Here is a 24,349-nt window from a genome sequence, read left to right as displayed (position 1 = left end):
TGAAATTATGTCCAGTAAAGACTTTTATGTACCATACTCAGATGGATGGCCTGGTCAAGAGGTTCAACTGGACTCTCAAAGGAATGCTGTGAAGATTTGTCACAAGGGAGCTAAGAAATTGGGACCAAGTGTTGCCTTATTTTTATGTGCAGTTCACAAGGTTCTTCAGTCCTCCATGGGCTTCAAATTACTAGATGGGCAGCAATCTTAGGGTGTGCTAGGCCTCCTACAAGAATCTTGGTAGGCGCAAGGAGCTGCAACCCAGAATCTGGTCCAGTATGTTCTAAAGCTACAAGAAGTTAGATCTGGTAGAGGCCATTGCAAAGGAAAATCTCAAGGCAATCCCAGGGGTGCAGGAGCAACAATACAACAAGAATGCCAGGATCTGGGTGTACGAGCCAGGGGACGAGTCCTTATTATTTTTCCCTTCCTCGGGGAGTAAGTTGCTAGCAAAATGGCAAGGTCCATTTGAGGTCCTGCAGAGGTTAGGCCAAGTGGACTATAAGGTTCACATAGTGGGGAAATGGCAGGGTTTGCAAATTTATTATGTAAACTTATAAAAATCTTGGAAGGTGTGGGAGGTGTACATGGCCTCCACATGTTTTCTAATAGCTGCTCTGTGGGGTCAGGGCCCTCTCCCTCTTTTTGCCCCCACAACCTCCCTCCCCAGTCCTCTGGATCTGGTAGCTGGCCTCCAGCTAGGGCAAACTTTGACCCCAACTCAGCAGGCTAAAATAAGAGGCCCACTGGAGGATTTTAAAAAGTTGTTCACAGGGATCCCAGGGAGGACTAATTTGATCAAACACTGGATCATCCTTAAGCTGGGATGTACAGTCCAGAAGGGATGCTTGAGAATACTACCCTGGATAAGGAAAACAGTAAAAGAAGAGATTAAGAAAATAGTGGATTCTGGGGTCATAGAGGACTCAAACAGCTCCATTGTGGTAGTGCTGAAACCCGACCGTACTGTAAGGTTCTATGTCAACTTCCATGAGGTCAATGTCATTTCAAAACATGATGCATATTCTATGCCAAGGGTAAACAAAATGGTGGAGGGCATAGGCAACACCAGATATATCCACCCTGGACCTAACCAAAGGGTACTGGCAGATACTGTTAGACCTATGTAACAGGGAACCCTAGCCCTGTTACCAAGAAACAGGGTGGTCCCTTTAAATCCAGAACCTTCCAGTCACAGCTGGCCGGTCAAGTAGGGGTTAAGGCTCAAGCCCTGCCAGCTGGTCAGGTGACAGGAAGGGGAAGGCCAGAACCCTATAAACAGTGAGTGGAGAAGGCCAGAGAGACAGTGGGGGGGGATTCCCAATGACCACGGTGCCATGGCAGCAGCTTCTTTCGGAAGAATACACCATGCTGTGAGCCAGCAGCATGATTATCTAAGTAAGCAGGCATGTTTCCTCTCTTATTTGTTTATTATTACTTTTCCATTATATGGCCATAGAGGCCTATGGTTTGCGTTGGATGTTAATAGCTGGTGATTTGTGGCTGAGGCTGCAGGGTGGAAGAGTCCTCATTAGCGCCAAGGGGCTCTGTGATAAGGGGTTCAAGAAGCCCTGCAGCACTACGGTTGCTGCACTAGGGCCTTGAGCCCAAGTGAGTTTTGAGACCTAGAGCTTCGGAGTCAAGCCCTGATTAGTGGGTCTTTTGACTGACAGGCCTAGCTAGAGAGAGAAGGGGAAAGCCCACAGCAGCTGAGACCCCAATATAAAGAAGAATTTATAAAACCATCTGTGAGGCTTGGGCTCTGGTGTAGGGGAGGAACGGAGCCACAGATAGCACCGGCTGGCATCAGGGCAAGAAATGGGCAGCCCTCCCACCTAATTCAGATCATTTATTAACAAGAAGGCATGGCAGGGAAGAAGGCGGGTGGTTGGCCCAGAAACAGGTGGGCAGACCAAAGGCAAATCAGCCCCAGAAGGCCCCCCTTTTACAACCTGGTATCCTACAAAATCATGGCTTTTGCAACACCTTGGGGACTTTATCACTTTAGGACCTTGTCTTTTGGGCTACATGGATCCCTGGCAATTTTCCAGTGATTAATGGACAAAATAATTATAGGTTCATAGATGTAGGGTCAGAAGGGACCTGACCAGATCATCAAGTCCGATCCGATCCTGCCTGGGCAGGAATGAATACTGGGCTCATATGACCCCTCGTAAGTTTTAAGCTCATATGACCCCAGTTAGGTAATTATCAAGCCTCCTTTTAAAGGCCCCAAAGGTAGGAGCCAGGACCACTTCCCTTGGAAGCTGATTCCAGATCCTGGCCACCCTGACTGTGAAGTAGTGTCTCCTGATGTCTAGCCTGAACCTACTCTCAAACAACTTATGGCCATTATTCCTTGTTACTCCAGGAGGTGCTTGGGGGAACAGGGCGTCTCCCATTCCCCTCTGGTCCCCCCTGGTAAGTTTATAGATGGCCACTAGATCCCCTCTCAGCCTTCTTTTGTGAAGGCTGAACAGGTTCAGGTCCCATACTCTCTCCTCATAGGGTCTGCCCTGCTGCCCCCTGATCATGAGTGGCCCTCCTCTGGACCCTCTTAATGCTGGCCGCATCCCTCCTGAAGTGTGGCACCCAGAACTGGATGCAGTACTCCAACTGTGGCCTGACCAGTGTTGCATAGAGGGGGAGGATCACCCCCTTAGATCTGCTGGTGATGCATCTATGGATGCATGACAAGGTGCAGTTAGCCTTCCTGACCGCATCCCCACACTGGCGGCCCATGTTCATTTTGGAATTGATAATGACTCCAAGATCTCTTTCTGCCACTGGGCTTTTGAGAAGGGAGTTCCCCAGCCTATAGGTATACTGCTGGTTCTTTCTGCCCAAGTGCCATACCCTGCACTTGTCAGTATTGAATCCCATCCAATTCACATTTGCCCACCCCTGCAACCAGTCCAGGTTCAGTTGTATCCTGTCCTTCTATTCTAGTGTGTTCACCTCAACCCAAATCTTGGTGTCATCAGTGAATTTGAACAGGGTGCTTTTCACCCCCTTGTCCAAGTCACTAATAAAGAAATTGAACAGTATGGGCCTGAGGACTGAGCCCTGGTGGACTCCGCTGCCCACATCCCTCCAGGTCGAATATGACTCATCCACCACCACTCTGGGTGTGGCCCTCTAGCCAACTTGTGACCTATGTGACTGTGTAGGCATCAATGCTCCAGTTGCCTAGCTTTTTAATGAGAATGGGGTGGGAGACATTGTCAAAGGCCTTCCTGAAGTCCAGAAAGATTACATCCAATGCAACACCTGCATCCAATGATTTTGTGACCTGATTGTAGAAGGCAATCGGGTTGGTCTGATAGGACCTGCCCCTAATGAACCCATGCTGGTTGCCCCTGAGCATCATCCACCCTGCTGATCCCTACAGATGTGCTCCTGGATAATTTTCTTGAAGAGCTTCCCCAGGACAGGACTGAAGTAAGACTAACAGACCTATAGTTGGCTGGGTCCTTCCTCTTCCCTTTTTTGAAAATGGGGACCACATTGGCCTTCTTCCAGTCTTCTGGCACCTGGCCAGAGCACCACGTGCTCGTAAAGCCATGCCAGGGGCCCCGCGTTGACCCCTGCCAATTCCCTTAGCACCCTGGGGTGGAGAGCATCTGGACCTGCTGATTTGAACACATCCAGCCCCTCCAGAAATTCCCTAACTGGGTCCTCTCTGACTCTGCCCACACCAGGCATATACAGCCACATACTTAGAAGATATAGTATTTGCAAACATGAGGGTGGACCACCTCCAAGCTGCCTATACACATGCTCATTCATATTCTAATTAGAATGCTTCAGCATGGCCTCACTGTCACCTGTATTAAGCTGTTGTGCATTCTAAAATAGCCACGGTGGCACTTTATCTCAACTTTGTCGAAAGAGCTTTAGATAAACCATCCTACAGCCATTTTAAAATATGCGGGGCTTGAAACACAGAATGATGAGCTATTTTAATTAGATTGGCTGTCTGGGAACTGCTGTAATTAAAATGCCTACTCCAAGCATGTGTATGGACATCTCCAGTGACTAAGTGAAGTGTTGAAGTCTATACGTGAAGCTGGGCTCACAGCCAAACTGAGTAAATATCACCTAGGATATGGAGAAAATAAATACCTAGGGTATATACTGGGCAGTGGGAAAATCAGGCTCATGGTAGATAAGGTGAGGGCCTTGGCTGAGTTGCCAGTGCTAATGACAGAAAAGCAACTGAAGTCCTTCGTAGGCCTAGTGCATTACTAAAGGTGATTTATCCCACAGTTTGCCAACATTACAGCCCCACTAACAGACCTGTTGTGGAAAGGGGCAACACAAAGGGTTCAGCTCTCACCCAAATGTGAGACAGAATTTGGACCTATAAAATGGCTACTGTGCAGCACACTAGTTTTGCAAAGTCCACACCTGACAAAAGAATTTATTGTATACACAGAGGCCTTGGAGTGAGGTCTGAGAGTGGTCCTCTCCCCAAAAATTGTGGAGATATAGAAAATTTTATATATGAGTAGAAAGCTCTTCCCCGAGGTATGTCATAATAGAGAAAGAGTGTTTAGCAATTAAATGGGCAGTAGGTACCCTTCATTACTACCTCTTAGGGGCTCATTTTCAGCTGGTTACTGACCATGCCACATTAACATAGCTTAATTTTTCATGGAGGCTAACCCACGGCTGATAAGGTGATATCTTTCCGTACAGCCTTTGGACTTCTCAATACACCATTTCACAGGGTCAACACATGCAAATGTGGACTCGGGTGGGGAATAAAGAAACGGAAGAGTGCTCCACTCTTGGTAAGGGAGTAGGGATGTGTAGCAGGCTGCAGGTCTCAGGGGCTGCCACCTAGCTGCAGGTGGTAAGAAAGTGTTTGCAAATCTGCCAAGTAGGATGAGGCCAGCTGATGAGGATAATTAGCTGTCCCAGAGGAAGTTATAACCTCACAGGGAAGAGAGCTGAGACAGCAAGAGGAGACTGAGAGGCTAGAAGTGGCAGCATCAAGCCATGATGCTCTCTTAGTGTCTGGGAAAGACCGGAGGGTGCGAGTTAACCCTTTATTATGTATTTATTTGGTTGCTGTTTGGTTTATATTGTGTCATGAGAGGCACATTTCCCAGGGAAATAAAGACTGTGCTACATGAACTGATAATCTGCTACAGATACATTATTGGAATGACTTAGCTTTCAATATTTTCACCAATCAGTTCTCCTGATTGAGATTAGGAACCTTAACTGAAGCTTTGATTTTTGTTAGGCTTATTTGTATTTGTGCGTTATCTGTATTCTCCTGGTGGTAGCAGCAACAGATTATATGTAGCAAAACTCACTCTATATTATAATTCTATAGGAATTGGAAATTAATTCAGTGAGAGAGACAGCCGACCAAATAAACAAAGCACTTGCCTTTTTTGACATATCCGGTTGTCCAGAATTCATCTTCATCTAAATGTACGTCACCTCCTATTGCTTCTTCCTCAGGTCCATATGCATGGCCCAGGATACCGCGGGGCCCATCAAAAGGGAAAAAGTCTCCATGCTCTGGCAAAGTACACACATGGTTTCAGCATATGGTGGATCAGGTTAAGAAATCAAGTCACTGTCAAACTAGTATCTGAACATTAATAAAACGACACTTTAGACTTTTTGTTTCCTCTAGTTTGACTTTCTTGGTATTTCAAACTGCATGGCTGTGTCTACACATGAAAATAATCCAGGAGCAGTTTACTCTCGAGTAAACTCTCCCAGGCACATGTCTACACATGTGGGGATGTGGGAGAAGATTGCTACTTCTGGCAGCAGACTTCTCCCACTCCCTGTGGCCTTGAAATAGGTCCCTGCAGCAGCCAGGAGGAGCTCTAGTCTCCCCCTGAGTGCTAGCTCAGGGGGCCAGGACCCAGCTGTCTCCTGGCTGGGACTGGAACACTGCCTCCTGCCCTCAAAAGTTCCCTGCTGCCAGGGTGGACTCTGCCACCAGAGCCTGGGCAGGGACAATGTTCCCCTGCCCTGGCAGCAGGGAGCTCCCAGCCGTATCCCTGCTGGGAGATCCTGCTCTCCCAGTGCCAGCTCCATAGTCGCAGGGCTGGCAGTGGGAAAGAAGGATCTTCTAGCACTGGCCCCATGACTGTGGAGCTAATGCAGGGAACTCCCTATTGCCAGGGCAGGGGGACATTGTCCCTGCCTGGGTTCTGGTGGCAGAGCCCACTCTGGCAGCAGGCTGCTCCTGGGGGCAGAGAGAAATCTCCAGCCCTCTGCTGCCCAGCTGACTGGGAGCACATGTGCTCTTCAACAAGTGTGTACATGTGTGCTACTGCACAATTAATAATCTCAAGTAAATGTGCTGCCTGCATTTGCAGGTAGCAAATTTACTTATGATTAGAGCAAATTACTGCGCAGTAAGCATCTGCATGTGTAGACACAGACACTTACTGCACAGTAGCTGGCTCTACCGTGCAGCAAGGTGTCCTGTGTATAGATTTAATAGATTTCATAGATTTTTAGGGTCAGAAGGGACCTCAGTAGATCATTGAGTCCGACCGCTTTCCCTGGGCAGGAAAGAGAGCGGGGTGCGGGGGTCAGCTGACCCTAGCCAAGTGCTTGTCCAGTCTCCTCGTAAAGACCACCAGGGTAGGGGACAGCACCATTTCCCTTGGAAGCCCATTACAGATTCTGGTAATCCTTACTGTGAAGAAGTTCTTCCTGATGTCCAATCTACATCTGTTCTCTGTCAGTTTGTGGCTGTTGTTTCTAGTTACCCCAGCACCCTGGTAAACAGAGTATCCCCTATTCCTTGCTGCCCAAACCTCCCGATAAATTTGAAAATGACCACAAGATCACCTCTCAGCCTTCTCTTGCGGAGGCTGAAGAGATCCAGGTCCCTCAGTCTCTCCTTGTAGGGCCTTACCTGCAGGCCCTTAACCATGAGAAGCCCTCCTCTGGGCCCTCTCAAGAAGGATGTTATCCCCATCCTTCTTGAAGTGTGCTGCCCAAAACTGGACACTGTACACCAGCTGTGGTTTTACCAATGCTGCATAGAGGGGAAGTATCACTTCCTGCCCTGTTTGTGATGCACCTTCTAATGCACGATAGAGTGCAGTTAGCTTTACTTATCACTTTGTCACATTGGTGACTCATGTTCATCTTGGAGTCTACTATGACTCTGAGATCCCTTTCTGCCACTGTGCTACTTAGAAGGTCGTCTCCAAATCTGTATGTGTGTTGGTGATTCTTTCTCCCTAGGTGCAGCACTTCGCATTTATCTTTGTTAAACTGCATCCTGTTCTGTTCTGCCCACTTTTCCAAAGTGTCCAACTCCACCTGAATCTGTTCCCTGCCCACCTGTGTGTTTACTTTGCTGCATAATTTGGTGTTGTCTTCAAATTTGCACAGAGTGTTCTCCATGCCCTCATCCAAGTCACTGATGAAGATATTGAACAGCACTGGTCCAAGGGCAAAACCTTGGCTGATCCCACTGCCCACATCTTTCCAGGTTGATGCTGACCCCTCCACCACCACTCTTTGGGTGCATCCCATAAGCCCATTTGCCACCCACCTGACTGTGTAATCATTTGTGTCACAGCCACTTAGTTTATTTATAAGAATGGGGTGAGACACTGTATTGAAGGCCTTTTTAAAATCCAACTAAATGACATCTACCTTGACTCCTGCATCTAAACATTTTGTGACCTGGTCATAAAAAGAACCAAGGTTAGTCAGGCAGGATCTACCTGCTATGAATCCATGCTGGTTGCCCTTCAGCATTATTTTTTGTGCTGGACTCCCACAGATGTGTTCTTTAATAATTTTTTCAAAGGTTTTTCAAAGGATAGAGGTGAGACTAACCAGACTATAGTTACCCAGATCTTTCTTTCTCCCTTTCTTGAAAATAGGGACCACATTGGCCCTTTTCCAGCCATCTGGGACCTGTCCTGAGTGCCATGAGTGCTCAAACAGTCTTGCCAGTGGTTTTGCTATGACACTGGCTAATTCCCTCAGCACCCGTGGATGAAGATTGTCTGGGCTTGCTGACTTAAACACATTCAGCCCTTCCAAGTGTCCCTTCACTAGGTCAGTGTGAACTGTTGGTGGGTTGGTGTCCCTCTTGTGCTTGGTGACAATCCAACTGGGAGATATGTCTTTATCTGTGTTCAGGAATATGGATGCAAAAAACTCATTGAAGAGCTCAGCTTTGTCACTTCTATCTGTCACCAATTGCTCTAGTCTGTCCTGTAGGGGTCCTATGTTGTTGCACACCTTCTTTTTGCTCCCTGTATACCTGAAGAAGGACTTTTTCTCGTCTTTAATTTGTGATGCCAGCCTGAGTTCCATTACTGCTTTGGCCTTTCTAACTAACTCCCTAGAAGTGTGAGCCAAGTAAGTATACTCTTCCTTGGTGGCTACCCTCTTCTTCCACAGTCTGTATGCTTCTTTTTTTTGCCCCTAGGCTTTTCTGGATTCCCCTGTTCAGCCAAGAGGGTTTCTTGGCCCCTCTGCCTCCCTTTATGTGTCATGGGATTGTTCCTTTCTGTGCCCGAAGGATTGTTCCCTTGAGGAATGACCACCCTTCCTGGATTGCCATCTTGCCAATGCTCCTGTCCTTCAGTGCCTCTCTTACTAATCTCCTGAGCTCATTGAAGTTTGCCTTTCTGAAGTCTAGCACTTCTGCCCTACTGGTTATCTTTCCCACCTTCCACTGGATAGTGAATTCCAACAATTGGTGGTCACTATCCACTAGGTTACCCTGTATCCACAGATCTCTCACTAGGTCATCCCCTGTAGCAAACACCAAGTCCAGCAAGACACTTCCCCTAGTGGGACTGTACACCTCCTGTGTTAGGTGAAGGTCCTGATTAGATTTAGCTGATTGCTCCTCCTAGCAGATGTTAGGGTAGTTTAGGTCACCCATTACAACCATGTCCCTTGAGCATACTGCCTCTGAGAGCTGCCTTGAGAATTCCAGGTCTAGCTCATCCTCCTGGTGTGGCTGTCTATAATAGACCCCGACTACCAAGTCCCTTTCACCCCAACCCCCTTGTATTCTGACCCATAGTACCTCAATTTGCCCCTCTTCTGATCCCATCTTGATTATGGAAGATGTGTATTGCTCCTTAACATAGAGAACAACGCCGCCCACTCCCTTTTCCTCCACTCTATCTCATCTGTACAGCCTGTAGCCCTCAATGTCTACTGCCCAATCGTGGGTAGGGTCCCACCCAGTTTCAGTTAATCCAACCAGACTGAAATCTTTGTTTGCAATCAGGAGTGTGAGTTCCTCCTGTTTATTCCCCATGCTCCTAGCACTAGTATAGAGAAACTCAACCCCCCTGATAGGTACCCTTGGTTACTCCTTCGTCCTAGGCAAGTATGGCTACATACACATGTCTATTCTAGATGCATAAGTGCATGTAAGTCATGGAAATGTAGCTTGCTACCACCTGATGACTAACAACTAGAGATGAAAGGAAGAATACTGCATTCTAGTCCTAGTAGCTGAGTGGGCTCTCACCTAGTAAGTGGGAGATTTGGGTTCTATGCACCCTTTACACAGACAGAGTTTGAACCTTTACCCCTTTGACTTCCCAATATAGTTCTTTAACCAGCAAACTGATTAAGCACCATCCAGTGGCCCCTCCGGCTCAGCTCCATTTTCCAGACAAACCACTGCCCATTTCATTTAAGTCTTTGGACAAAATGGATGGGGAACTGTGCTGGGCACACAGACTTGAGGTATATGTTAATTTTTCCAAAAAAAGAACCTTAGCACTTCAAAATGCCTGGACATATTCTTCACAAAGCAGTACAGAAAAAACAAGGCACCTTTAGAAGCAAATGTAATCATGATATCTGCATCTCCACTGTGTTTTCTCACAAAATTTAGTGGTGTGACATCACTCCAAACCTTTAGTGACATTTCAACTACTTGTTCCACCTCCTCATGCTTCAGTTTGTTGGTGTAATTCTGTATCCTTCATTTAAAAAAAAGTTCAGAAAGCACAAATATTAATATGCAGTTATTTAAAATTGTGAGTTATGTGATCAAAGGGCTGCATTCTCTGGTCTACCAGGTTCATTGAGCCTCATGTAAATAATGCTAAGTTGACCTAAAAAAGCTGGACATTTATTTGGGACAATTCCTTCTGTGTAAAGGGAATGTTTATGTGCATAAAACCTACAGAGGCAATATAAATCTCTCTCACACTAGTTTAGATCCTGGAGCACTGTTATAATCTGCTGCTATGCTTTAAGTTATCCATAGACATTTGTAGTTTTTATTTTTATGTGAACTCAATGTGTGGTTCAACGAAGTCTCATTGCAACCCACATTTTCAGTGACTAAGATATAGATCATTGGTGCAAGGTCCATCCACACCAGAGAAAAAGGTTACATTCTTCTCACTAGGCCTTAATAGTGAATCTTCTACCTGGGTGGGCAGTTATTTTGGGCAGAGGGCTGCTTACCCAGTTTTGGAAGGCTGTTGAGGGCCACATGGGTAGCCCCACCCCTTGACAGGTGCCCCACCCTCTGGTCACCATTTTGGAACCAATGTCCCAATATCTTGGGACCAATGTCCCAGGGCCGCACCGATGGGGCCCAAAGCGGGGTGCAGGCTGGCAGGGGTCCATGGACCTGGGCTAGGCTGCACCAGCAGGGAGAGGGGGGAGCTGGGTCGGCTCCATAGAGTCCCTGCCAGCTGGGACTCCATGCTCCTGCCACCCTGCTCTGGGCCCTGCTCGCACTGACCCCGGGGCACCAGTCCAGGGCCCATGCTCCCACTGGCTCCCCACCCACTCACACCCAGTGCCCCCCAGCCCTGCAGTACAGGTGGGGGGCTGCACACAGCCCCGACCCCCTGCTTGCCAGCAGGGAAGAAGTTCATGCTGAGCGCAGGGAAAAGTGGCCCCTGGCCCACCCCATGGCCGGTGCTCCCTGCTGCAGGTGCTCACAGCCCATGCAGTGCTGTCTGGAACAGGCACAGGCAGTCCTAGGCAGGCTGTGGGCAGCTGCAGCTCAGGGCACCAGCCACACGGTGAGTGAGGGGCCACTCTTCCCCATGCTCAGCACCAGCTTGTAACCTGGCCCTGCTGCCAGTCTGGCAGTGGGCCTGGGTTACAAGGTGGTGCTGAGCATGGTGCGGGGGAAAGCAGCCCCTCACCCACCCAGTGCCCAGTGCCCTATGCTGCCGCCACTCAGAGCCCACCTCAGACTGCCTGTGCCTGCTCCAGACAGTCCCATGTGGGCTGTGAGCGCCTGCAGCAGGAAGCGTGTTAGCCATAGGGCCACTCATGGGGCCGGCAAGGGGCTGCTTTTCTCCATGCAATGAAGGAGCCCAGGGAAAAGCTGTGTGTGGGGGGAAAAGCAGCCCCTCCCCTGCCCTCTGGCAGGCGCTCCCTGCTGTAGCCATTTGCAGCTCGCACAGGGCTGTTCGGAGCAGGCACAGGCAGCATCACAGGGGCTGCGAGCAGCTGCAGCACGGGGTGCCAGCCATGGGACGGGGAAGGGGCTGCTTCTCCCCTACGCTCCTTCCCTGCCCAGGGTCCCCCCTACCCTTCTCACCCCCCATTTACCTGCGGTTCCAGCGCGGGGCAACCACATGCTCCCAGGCCAGAGGCCCCAGGTGGGGCTTCCGGCTGGGTGAGCGGGGCCAGGTGGGCCCGGCTGTTGTTGGAGCCCACCGGGCTTCTCCTGGGTCCTACTGCCCTTGGTTCCTGTCACTTTTGACAGGAACCAAGGGCAGAGAAATATTAATTTTTTAGGGGCCCCACAGGCTGGATAGAATGGCCTTGCAGGCTGGATCTGGCCTGTGGGCTGTATTTTGCCCACCCCTGTTCTACCTGGATGTCTAAGAGCTAATATTACTGTAATAGTGAGTCCTTGTTTATGAGTCCCATCTGGCCTCACTTCATAACATACCTTGCTATGTCTAATTTCCAACAAACTCAACCATAACTTTTTTTGCCCAACACATCTTTCAAACTCTTTCTGGTGCATTAATGGCATTGGAACAATGAACAGATAGTCTTCAAAGTTCTTGAAATCCTATAAGCCACACTTAGCACCTCTGAAAAATCAAACTATGAGTTTACATATCTATATATTAAATCACATACAACGTAGGCACTCAGTTCTGAAAAGGTGGGTCTTAGCTTCTGTTTGTCTAGTCTTCTGAATCTGTCAAATGTGAGCATAAAATCTACCATGAATAGGGTGAACATTTTATTAGCCAGTTAATCAGTAGTTAGTTAATATTGTTTAGAGCATGGGTGTCAAAGATCTGGGCTGTGGGCTGGATCTGGCTTGTAGAGCCCTATTGTCTAGCCTGTGTGCTGTAAGCAGTATATGCTGGCCCCACCCCTGCTCATTGCATATGATGCATGGAACCCATCTGACATGGGCTGCACACGGTGCCCAGGGCCAGTCTGGGGCATACACTACATGTGGTGCCTACATGCTGGATCTGGGACTGGTCTGGAATGGGCTCACAGACTGACCCTGTGTGCCAGAGCTAGCCCACAAGGCCAGTCCAGTGTGGGGGCCACATGCAGCATGCCTCCCAGACTGCCCCCTGTACTGCATGCCATGTGAGGCTTGGGGCCAGCATGTGATGCATGTGGTGGGCTGGGGCTGGGGTTGGGGCTGGCATGTGCTGCATGCAGCACCTGGTGTAGTCTCAAGTGAGCACTACCTACAGCACCTATGCCATACTGGCCCTGTATGCTGGACCTGGGGCTCATAGACCAGCTCTGTGTGCCAGAGGGCTCCTAGACCAGCTCTGTGTACCAGAGCCAGCGCGCAAGGCTAGTCTGGTGCAGGCACTACATGCAGCACACACTCCATACTGGTTTATGCTCTGTGTGTAGCATATGTCCTGGTCTTGTGCCATGTGCGTGGCTGGAGCTGCATGTGTGCTGCACTTGCTACATGGGGCTGGAGCCAGCATGTATGCTACAAGTAGCCTGTGGGGCCTACACTGTACTAGCCCTATACTGCACTGTACTGTACCTATACTGTCCTAACCCTGTGGAATGGCTTCAGAATGTGGGGCCTGTTTGACACCCCTGGTATAGAGCTTTGAAAAATGTAAAGTGGTAACAGTAGGCATTTCTAAAGTACTTACATGGGACCACAAATAAAGTAATGTCAGGAACAGCATGACACACCATGGGTTCCTTACCTCTGGATTTGTTTTCTTTGGCAAAGGGGAACAATTTAGGTACTTCACAGAACAGACCAGCTATAGAATATGTTACCATTGTTATAGATAAGCTATGGATTTTTAAAAATTATTTAGTTCTTTAATATGCTATGGGAGCATAGCATAAATCACCTACATACTGTTTGCTAAAACAGAAACAAAAGAGTCTAGTCATAAGCACTTACCGGTATGTTATTGTATTTCCCTTCCATTTGGGCTTCTTTATATAGAACTCATGTTTCTTCACATCAGAGACCCCACATTGAGAGTTTTTCATCTTTGCCACTGTTTGAGTGTCCAATTTACCAGTCACATGGAGACCAAAGAACCCTTGCATCTCTTTCATCTTGCTACTGACAGCTCTAATATACCTTTTTGCTGTCCTTGAAGAGACTGGATCCATGCTATAAAACTGCTGCAGATATTTCTGTATGAAAGTGGTAGGTTCAAAATATGTTCAAAACATGGGCCACACTTCAGTGAAATATAATTTTTAAGTACTTTATTCTTAAGCCTTCTTCTTTCAGGTATTGAGATAAATTTAAAAGTGTGTTTAAGCACTTCACAAAAACCAGTTAACCACACTTCACAAGTTAACAAGAAAATACTTCTATTTCTATTTTACCTCTCTAGTAATATAGAGAAAATGGTTAAAGAGCTTGCCCTTAAATAGAGAGGGAGTTATCAAGACAGGCTTTAGGAAAGGGGCGGGCAAAATACAGCACCCAGCCTACAGAGAGACTTTGTCTGGCCCTCAGTGGGTCCCTTGGTCCCACCTGGCCTAGGCGCCTTCCAGTCCATGGCATGTCTAGCCTGTGGGCACACAACAGGCTAGGGTGACTCCACAGCTGGATTGCCTTTCTAGGCAAGAGGAGGAAGGGGTTGAGGAAGAGGAACCAGGTACCAGATCCTGCTCCAGGAAGGTACGTGAGCCAGGGCTGCCTGTGTCTGGTTTACTGAGTGTTTGTTTGGTGGGCTGTGTGTGTGTTGGGCATGGGCTTTGAACATTTGGGAGTGCTGTTAACTGAGTGACTGCTGTGTGATTGCTGCCTGTGTTGGACAAAAGCCCTAAAAAAGGGGCAAAGCCAGGCCCAGAAAGGTATACAAGGAGACTCCCTAAGTGACCAGGGATTGAGTGAACAGGAACAGCAAATGAGGTAGTTTGCAAGCAGATTGCAAATCAGTTCACAGCTCCCTTCTTTGAAAGGGAGCCTTTAAGGTAAATTATTTATTTAATTAAGAGTAGCTAACCTACATCTATTTAGTGCAAGTAGCTAAAACTCAGGAGTTAGACCAATACTTAGCCCCTTGCTTAACTACAGTCCCAAGTGAGGGGAAGTTCACTATGGAGTTTGCCTAGAAACTCACTTTCCTTCACTGTAAGGCTGATGAGTGGAAGCAGGGAAAAGGGAAACTTTCAGGACCAAGGAGCAGCAAACAGGCCAGATTACAGGGGAGTTTGCTAGGGAAGGTCTGCTTAGAAAAAGGGGCAGGAAGGGAGACCCAAAGACATGGCTGGAGAATATTGCAATCACAGAGGCGCTGCTTCTGCCAGCTATTCCTCTGCTTGCACCTCTGAGGTGTCTAGGCAGGACTGCTCACTGTTGAGGCTTCCACCCAGGTCCTGGTTTGGTGCTATGGAGACTGCAGCTTGCAGCTTCCTTCCAGTGACAGGCAGGTGGGGGAGTACCTGCAATGTGAGTGGTAGCTCCTGGTGGTGTCCTTCAGGAAGCAGGCAAGAGAGCTGCAGGAGGAGGTGGCAAGGCTCTGAAGCATCCTCTGTCATGAGGAATGCATCAATTCAATGTTGGAGGAGACCTCTAGGACTGCAGAGGAAGGACTGCCACAGGCAGTGTTAAAGAAGGAAGGGGATATGGATTCCCAGGAAGGTAGAAGCTGGAAGCTTGTGATCTATGGCAGCAAACAGAAATCTTCATCTCCACCTGCAGTGGTTTGCCTGAAGACCAGATATAGAGCCCAGGCAATGGTGGACGAGGAATATGTTCCATTGGTGGAAGAGGCCAGGCCAGGCCTTTCCAAGGTTGGGAGGATCAAGACCATTGCCACAAAGAGGAAGTGATGGGTGATGGTGGTTGTTGACTCTGTTCTTTGGAGGATTGAGGCATCATCTGCCAGCCTGACCTGTTGTCTTGGGAGGTCTGCTGCTGGCCTGAAGCCCAGATCTGAGATGTCACAGAAGGATTACTGAGACTTATCTAGCCCTCTGACTGCTACTCCATGCTGCCTATTCATTTTGGCACCAATGATACTCCCAGGAGTAGTGACCCTGAGCAGATCTAAAGTAAATACAGGGCCCTGAGTGCAAAGGTGGTGGGAACAGGTGCTCAGGTGGTGTCTTCCTTGATCCTTCCAGTCAAGGGGAAGGGCCCAGACAGAAAAAGATGCATCCTGCAGATCAATGCATAGCTGCCCAGATGGTGTTGCTAGCAGGGCTTTGGCTTCTTCAACCATGGGATGTTGTTCCAAGAAGAAGGATTGTTTGGAAGAGACAGAATCCACCTAATGAATGGAGCTTCCAGCATATTGGAGCAGGCTCTCCGCGTGTGTGTAAGTGCCCTTAGGGACAGACAATACAGAAAATACTGAAGTACTTAATGCCTTTTTCACCTCAGGCTTCACAGGCAAGGTCAGCTCCCAGACTACTGCACTTGGCAGTACAGTTTGGAAAGCAGGTGATCAGTCAACGGTGCTGAGAGAACAGGTTAGAGAATATTTAGAAAAACTGGACATGTACAGTCCATGGGGCCAGATGCAATGCACCTGAGGGTGCTAAGTGAGTTGGCTGATGTTATTGCAGAGTATCCACCCATTATCTTTGAAAATTCATGGCAATTTGAGAGAGGTCCTAGATGATTAAAAAAGACAAATATAATGCCCATCTTTAATAAATGGAAGAAGGAGGATCCAGGGAACTACAGACCAGTCAGCCTCACCTCAGTCCTTGGAAAAATCATGGGGAGCAGGCCCTTAAGGTATCCATTTCTAAGCAATTGGAGGAGTACATGATTAGGAACAGTCAGCATGAATTCACCAAGGGCAAGCCATGCCTGACCAACCTGATTGCCTTTTATGATGAGATGATTGGCTTTTTGGATGTGGGAAGAGCAGTGGTTGTGATATACCTTGACTTTAGCAAGGCTTTTGATACAGTCTCCCACAATATTCTTGCAAAAAAGCTAAGGAAGTATGGGTTGGACAAATGGATTGTCAGGTGGATAGAAAACTGGCTGGATTGCTGGGCTCAGAGGGGACTAATCAATGGCACAGTGCCCAGTTGGCAGCTGGTATCAAGTGGAGTTCCCCAGGGGTTGGTCCTGGGGCCTGTTTTGTTCAACTTTTTCATCAACAACCTGGAAGATGGGATTGACTCCACCCTCAGCAAATTAGCAGATGACACCAAGATGTGGGGAGTAGAAGATACATTGGAGGGCAGGGCTAAGATTCAGGAAGACCATGACAAACTGGAGGATTGGATCAAAAGAAACCTCATGAGGTTCAATAAGGACAAGTGCAAAGTCCTACACTTTGGACAGAACAGTCCCACGCAGTGCTACAGGCTGGGGACCGATGGGCTATAAGTTGAATATGAACCAAAGGTGTGCCCTTATTGCAGAAAAGGCTAATGGCATACTGGGCTGTATTAGTAGGAGTGTTGTCAGCAGATTGAGGGAAGTAATTAGTCCCCTCAATTCAGCACTGGTGAGGCCACATCTGGAGTACTGTGTCCAGTTTTTGGCACTCCACTACAGAAGGGATGTAGACAAATTGGAGAGAGTCCAGGAGAGGGCAACAAAAATGGTTTGGGGGCTGGGGTACATGACTTCTGAGGAGAGGCTGAGGGAACTGGGCTTATTTAGTGTGGAGAATTGAAAACTGAGAGGGGATTTAAGCTATCCAAAGGGTGGTTTCAAAGAGGATGGAGCTAGCCTGTTCTCAGTGGTGACAGATGACAGAACAAGGAGCAGTGGTCTTAAGTTGCAGCAAGGGAAGTTTAAGTTAGATCTTAGGAAAAACTGTTTCACTAAAAAGGTAGTAAAGCACTGGAACAGATTACCCAGAGAAGTTGTGGCATCTCCATCCTTAGAGGTTTTTTAAGCCCCAACTAGACAAAGCCTTGGCTGGGATGATTTATTTGGGGATGGTTCTGCTTTGAGCAGGGGGCTGGATTAGATGACCTCCTGAGGTCCCTTCTAGTGGTTCTGTGATTCACCTTGGCCAGTCTGATTTCCTTACTCATGGTTAACAGTCCTTTATCCTAAAGGCAATCCCAATGAAATGCATATGACCGGTATTTCATGGTCTTTGAAAGTAAGGTACTATTCAGCATGAGTGAGACGACAAAACAAAGTAATTCTGGTTGTGAATAAGTAAAAATCCTAAATCTAAACTGTGCCAGTCAGTCATTAGTAGTCTTTTCTGACTCTTTATACATTTCCCTATTATTTAAAATTAACCCTGAAAATTCAGTCAGTCCAATCAATAAATTCATCAATATTTTATTCCCAAAATCTATCGTTTCATTTTGATGAACTATTACTTATTTTTTGGTGGAAGGACTTGTTGTGCTTGATTCTCATGTAACTCGCACCATTTTTAGACCTATATGACTCTAAAGAAGTACAGGGGTGTCGATTGTAGCCGTGTTGATCTAAGGATGTAGGCAGACAAGGTTCTTTGGGTAAATTTGATATCTTTTATTAGACCAACCTAAAAGATGGAAAAAAAATGCATTCTGTGTACACTTTCAAATAGTATTTGATTTGCATAATTTTTTTGGGGGGGGGCAGAGTATTTAGATGACCTCTAAAAAGTGAAATTTATTCACTTCACAAGTTTAGAAAAGGAAACAATAATATAAACTTCATACTTTTTGACCTTTCTAGCGTCAGCTGCAAAGCCCATATCTAGAGGTTTGATGGTAGTTCAGCCTCTAATATTACATTGAGGCTTCTATTCTGAGCTTATCAACAAAAGTTATCATTAGCGCTAGCTGGGATAGTAATTTTTGTGTGTTGACTCCGTGGACTAATTTAATTGGAATTGAACTGAGACTACCAAACCCATTTCATGTATGTGACTACCAAAAAGTCATCATATTGTAAAAATAAGAATATTTTAAAATTTGAAATTATATTTATGATGTGGACCAAACTGTAAACTTCTTAAGTAGACTTTATTCAGGTCCTACTCAGCCCAGATCCCACTGAAGGAGTTTTGCCTGAGCAAAAACAGTATGAATTTGGTTCCCTATTATAATGAAATAATTATTAAGTGCCAGTGATATGCACTTCACATTCAATCCTGATTAATGTTCTTATTATAACATTATTAAGCTGGCACAAAAGTATTGCTTTATATGTACACTGCAGTTAAAGTAATGCCTCTTGCTTGAACTAATCTCTCAGTTGAGTTATCTTTTGCCATTTTGTAAATAACAGTCTACAATACCAACATCTGGGCATCACAACAGTTCTTAGAGCTTTTGTGATATGAGGAAACCAAGGCCATAATACCAATGAACAGCTTGCTCCAAAGAAGGTAGATTTGGGAGTTTAACTAGCATTCTGTTTAGTGATATATGGCACCTTTATGACCAAGGGAGTAGACACTTTCAGGTGCACTCCAACATTGATATCTCATGGAGACTTTCTACTGTTATGACTTCTTTTCCCTCCCCTCCCCTGCCCATGAAGGCATTTGTTACAGGCCTTGCTCTGGGCACCCTATGTGTCCTTGAACAACCAGAATGTCAGCTAGATTCAAAACAAGTTTGGGCAATAGAAGGCAAGGAATTTAATATCATGTCCCTTATTCAGGCAAAATTCCTACAACCTCCTAACAACAAAGGCTGCTTATAGACATGCTCATTCATGTTCTGCTAAGAATGCTCCAGCGTCTCCTCACTGTCATGTGTATTAAGCTCCTCCATGTTCAAAATGGCTTCAGGGGTGCTTTAGAATGAGCTTTAGTTCAAATACCCCTGTGGCCATTTTGAAATGCAGGGGAGCTTAATACACATAGTGGTGAGCCATTTTAATTAAAGCAGTTGTTCAGGAGCCGCTGTATTTTCTACATCCCACCCCCCACCTCTGAGCATGTGTACAGCAGCCAAGATTTGCAGGTATTAGCTCACAGAGGCAGGTTCTGCCACCCTTACTTAAAATGAACAGCCTCTTGCCCATGCATAGTCTCATTGACTTCAGTGAGACTGTTTACAGAGCCTGCAACTCAGTGCGAGTAATGGTATCAGAACATGGTCCCTAAGTAACATTTACATGAGGAGGGCTCAGTTTTGGTCCAATAAATATTCATCCGTGTAGTTTTGAGATCATAGGACACTTGTTCAAGTGTCTGTTATATTGTGAAGCGATTTGCACCTACCTTAGCATACATGAAATCATGCTGATTTGTTCCTCCATGCTCACTCTGCAAGGCCATGCAGATATAATATCCAGAGTTCGACAAAATGAAGAGAACTATCCAAACAGTCCTCATGTCTTCCAGCAGGTTTTCCATCTGACGGCAAAAGTTTCTCCACTGTTTCTCACAGACTTAATGGAGTTGATGTGATCCACCTAAATGACTCACATGTTTTTCAAATATGATATAATCCATTAATTATCTCAGAGGTATTGTGGGGGATAACAGTAAATGGATCAAGTACTTTAGAACTGTTGTTAAAAGCATACTTTCAGGTTAATGAAACTAGATGGTGAAGGACATATTTACAGAGGAGACATGATGGTCCACTCCAAACAATAATTCTTACCTGAGCCTTCCCTGTCCAAGTATGCATATGCATGTTGTAAAAGTAAATTTAGTGCTATCATAGAGAAAGGGCACAGTTCGCGAAAATATTTTAAACACTGTATGTTTATAATTATTAAACAAAAATACAAGTGGGTGAAAGTTCAGGGGAAAAAATGTATTTGCTGGAACTTTTCCCAAATTTCTGCTGAATTTGAGTGAATACCTTTGACCAAGAACATTCTGGAAAAGTGGAAAATAATTATTTTCCATATTTTTAATGAACCATTATGATTTTCATTTAAAAATCATGATTCCAGACAAATGCACCTAATTCAATTAAAAATGTAATAAAACCAATACCCCCCTCCCAAAGTTAAAACTGAAATATTTCAGATAGAACAAAACATTTTGTTTAACCCAAAAGCATTTTTGGAAGTTTTAGTTTGGCAAGCAAATAGAAAAAATCAATTAAGTTCACAGCTATATCTAGAAATGATATTCATTTGTGGTGAATAATTTTCTTGACCTAATGCCCTATTTTACATACACCTAGGCACAAATCCTATTTCATCTTTAGGCAGTGCTTAATTTTGTGCAAGTCCCTGAAACTTTAATCAGGGTAAAGCCACAGCTAATAACTGATAGAGAAGGACCCATCCTATGTTTAGCTCAATATCCTAGTAGTTAATGCATCTGCTAGGGCTGTGTGAAACTTCACCAGCTGTTTGGTTTTGACGCTGTTTTGACTCATTTTGAGCTTGAAACAGCAAAACTGAAATGAAATGAAAGGCTTCAAAACAGCCTAGAAATGAAATGGGGCAGTCAAAACATTTCAAAAGTTTCAAAACGTTTCGACTTTCGAAGCTGGGCTTGTTTGCAGCTAAAGAGAAACTAAGGAGAGGGAGGAAGAAGAGGGGGGAAGGACTGCTCTGATATTGACTGTGTAGCTGGACAGTGACTGTGATCCTTCCCTGAGGTCCCTTCCAATCCCAGTGCTCTGGGGGAGGGACGGAAAAACAGCACAAAAAACATTGCTTGAACTGAGCTTTCTCTGTGCCTTCACACTTACAAGTGATACAAGTTTTGCTCTGAACAGTTTGAGGTACAGTTTCCCAGAAATACCTGTACCCATCTCCTTGAAACTTGGCAAGCATCATGATCTCAGCAGGGGCTACCATTCCTGCAAGTTTCATCCAAATCAAACAAGAAATGACAAAGTTATAGGCAGTTTTGTGCTTCCCCATTATAGCCAATGGGCGAAACATTGAAAAAGTGTCGAAACAGTGAAACAGTTTTGATGAAATGAAACAGAACAGTGCCTTTGAAATGAAACAAAACTTGAAACAAAACACTGTGCTGTGAAACGGCAAAATGGAAGTTGAAACAAAATGGTGCTTTTTCGCACAGCCCTAGTACCTGTCCAAGAACTGAGAGACCTTAGATCCAAACTATATCACTCAGAGGATTTTGGATCCACATTTCCCACTTCCCAGTAAAGGCCCCGATTATATTTGGCCAGTTCTGATCAACATGCTTGTTTGCATAGGAACACAAGTATATTTTATGGGAATGTCAATTCTTTAGTTTTGGGTACAGAGACCCAAAACTATTTATTGCCTTGCATATAAATAGCAACTACTATTGTCACAAATATGATTAAATCAAGCAGCCATTCAAAACTAAAACATTCTATAGCATTTGAACTGCTTTTCTACAAAGCAATGAATTGGAGATAAACCTTGTCCTTCATGAAACTATAGTTAATATTTGAGGAGAATTACAGTACAAATTTGTAATATTCTTATTCCATGTGACTCAGGCCCCAAATTACACTTATCAGCATAATTTGGGCAGCACACCCAAACTGTTATGACTGCACTTTAAACCTTCAGAAATGTGCTGGCCTCAGCCTCCCCTACACCACCTGAGGTAACTTTGCCACATGCCGAAACATGTGTGGCATAGGCGTTCCCTGGGGACAAGTAGCGACACCAAACATCCACACTTGTCTAAAAATGGCCAAAGGTCTCAAAACCCTTTATAAACCTTAAGTGCTAGATCCACAGAGGGTCTTAAGCACTAAAATGCTGAATGCTTCCTTCTGGAATTCACAATGTCTGAGTTAGAGTTGTAGACTCCCTATACAAGGGATGAAGATGGTAAAGTGGCTAAGACTGATCTACAAAAGCCAGGAGGCTGAATGGGAAATCACCTACCCTAGGCAATAGAAAATTCTGAAGACAGTGGCATGCCCCACTTGGGTATTAGGTGACTCCATTCACTCAGGATTAGCATAATTCCCTATTCTAGAATGAGATGCTTAAGCTATTTTTATGAAACCTGAGTGGGGATCCAGAAATTTTCAAATCCAGAAACATAACTGGAGAAAGATTTTTTTTTTACTATACCAGAGGACTATCATAGCATGATTTGGGAGACCTAGTCTCAATTCTCTTCTATCTAATGGGATTTGAACACCCAGCTTCCATGTTAATGCCTTAACTACCAGTTGACATGCAAGGCTGGGGTAGGAAAGGTAATTTCAGTCTATCTGAAGCTGTTCCATTTAAACAAGGTTTTATTAAATATTTATTGGGCCAGAGAGACAGATGAAGAAATGTTAAGCATGACTGTAACACAGTGGTTAAACGGTCGCTCACCTGGGTGGGAACAGACCTAAGCAAGTAGGGCAGAGAAAGAACTCTCTTTTGAATCCTGATAAGGCCTAAAAATGAGATTGAAGCTAAGTTGTCTCACATTTTCTACACTGAGGTGCTTCTGTGTGTGCATCAGTAATGTTAATATGGGCATCTTAGGTAATTAGGAAATTACAGGCTGTAGATACTTTAGGGTTAGGTTAGACACCATTTGGAGTGGTAATGGCTGGGGCAACTGAGTAGGCCTCTCTTTTCCCCTAATAGCTTTCTACACTTTTTGAACAAAAAGGGCATCCCCCCTATACATGAGATGTTATTGTCAACAAGAGGATTCCTTCAGCAGTGAAGTTCTAACAGATGGGATATCTGATTAAAAGGGCAGGCTGGCCCCGCTACACACTTTTTCAATGGTACAAAGTCTTTCATTGGGGTAGTGTGTCAGGGGCCCTCTAGAGCAGTTGGTTTTGGAGTAAACTCCCCATCGATATGCATTGGGCAGTTTACTTGTTTAAGAACATTTTTTTCAGGCTTTTCTCAGTCCCAGGAAGAGGTCTCTGTTCTAGTCAGATTATAATGCCAAAAATGAGGGCTAGAAGTTTCCTTTTTAACGAAAGGTGAGAGCTTAATGATGACATGGTTCTGGAAGTTTGGGTTGTAGGCACATTCCTGTAGTGTCCATTCACTACTATAAGGTTAATTGGTGCTTGGGGGGAAATCCAAATCATCAGAGTGTGAATGTTTCCTTTGTAGTTGAATGAGCAGGCCTTTAGAAAGCCATTTAATGTTTCATTCAAAGAGGTAAACTAGTACTGTATTCACAAAGGACAAAGCCCTGCCCTAACTCAGCAAAAACACCCTGGGAAGGTGAGAAGAACACTGGCTGTCTGAAGCATTCAGAATCCAATCTGATAGTCCATTGTTCGGTCTTACCATGGTATTTCTTCCAAAAAGGATCAGCAAGTATCTCTTTTTTAAACCCAGGAAGATGAGAGGCCTAGGTTCTCTTACAGAAAACAGACTATGCCCTGTTACATTCAGGGAGCACCAATCGATGTATTACATAGGCTCTGTCTCCTTCCATGCAGGAGAGCAGGTCTGTAGTAATTCTGAATTGGCATAGTAGGCTTTTTGCCAACCACACTACCTCAAAAAGTGGAAGTGTCTGCCAATGTTCTGATTCCAAAGTGATTTCCTTGTATCTTAATGTGTCTCCTTGGTGTTGACCTGTGGGTGTATATGGGTCCCTGTATGTTTTCTGGACCCTGTTCTTTCTCTTTATCATTCTTCACTAGAAACAGCTGCCTGATTCCCATGTGTGAGGCTTGTCTAATGTCACCTTTCCTTTCAATCATCATGTTTTTCCATTGACATCCGTCTCAGATTAGTTCTTGTGCTCACTGCTGTCATTCCTTTGCAGAATCACTTAGCCATTTATACTGTATCAGTTCAGTTTAGTTTACTAGTTCTCAAGTCTGTCTAGGTTGTGGCCCCCACTTCCATTCCACTGGTACCATTTATTCCAGGGATCTAACTTCTCAATGAATGTAGGCCCCCTACTACAGAAAGGATGTGGAGATATTGGAGAGAACCCAGTGGAGGGGAACAAAAATGGTGAGGGGTTTGGGGGACATGATTTATAAGGAGAGACTGGTCTTATTTAGTCTAGAGAAGAGGAGACTGAGAAGAGATTTAATAGCAGCCTTCAACTACCTGTAGGGGGGTTCAAAAGAG

The 24,349-nt window shown here is 45.6% G+C and overlaps 1 protein-coding gene across 1 annotated transcript in view; it reads right to left on the bottom strand.

Annotated features, from left to right (window-relative positions):
* The window catches only part of LOC102367743 (matrix metalloproteinase-20-like), a 34,999-nt gene extending 15,350 nt beyond the window's left edge, over window positions 1–19,649 (bottom strand). The window contains exons 1-4 of the mRNA XM_025194533.1: window positions 19,593–19,649; window positions 13,376–13,617; window positions 9,814–9,962; window positions 5,404–5,538 (exon numbers count right to left, since the gene is read on the bottom strand). Of these exons, the coding sequence (XP_025050318.1) occupies window positions 5,404–5,538; window positions 9,814–9,962; window positions 13,376–13,617; window positions 19,593–19,649 (583 nt within the window). The remainder of the gene's footprint in view (window positions 1–5,403; window positions 5,539–9,813; window positions 9,963–13,375; window positions 13,618–19,592) is intronic.
* Between the last annotated feature and the right edge of the window lie 4,700 nt (window positions 19,650–24,349).

This window comes from Alligator sinensis, unplaced genomic scaffold (genome assembly GCF_000455745.1).
Source record: "Alligator sinensis unplaced genomic scaffold, ASM45574v1 scaffold1802_1, whole genome shotgun sequence".
NCBI classification, from domain to species: Eukaryota; Metazoa; Chordata; order Crocodylia; family Alligatoridae; genus Alligator; species Alligator sinensis.
This window is presented reverse-complemented; position numbering and strand designations above follow the sequence as displayed.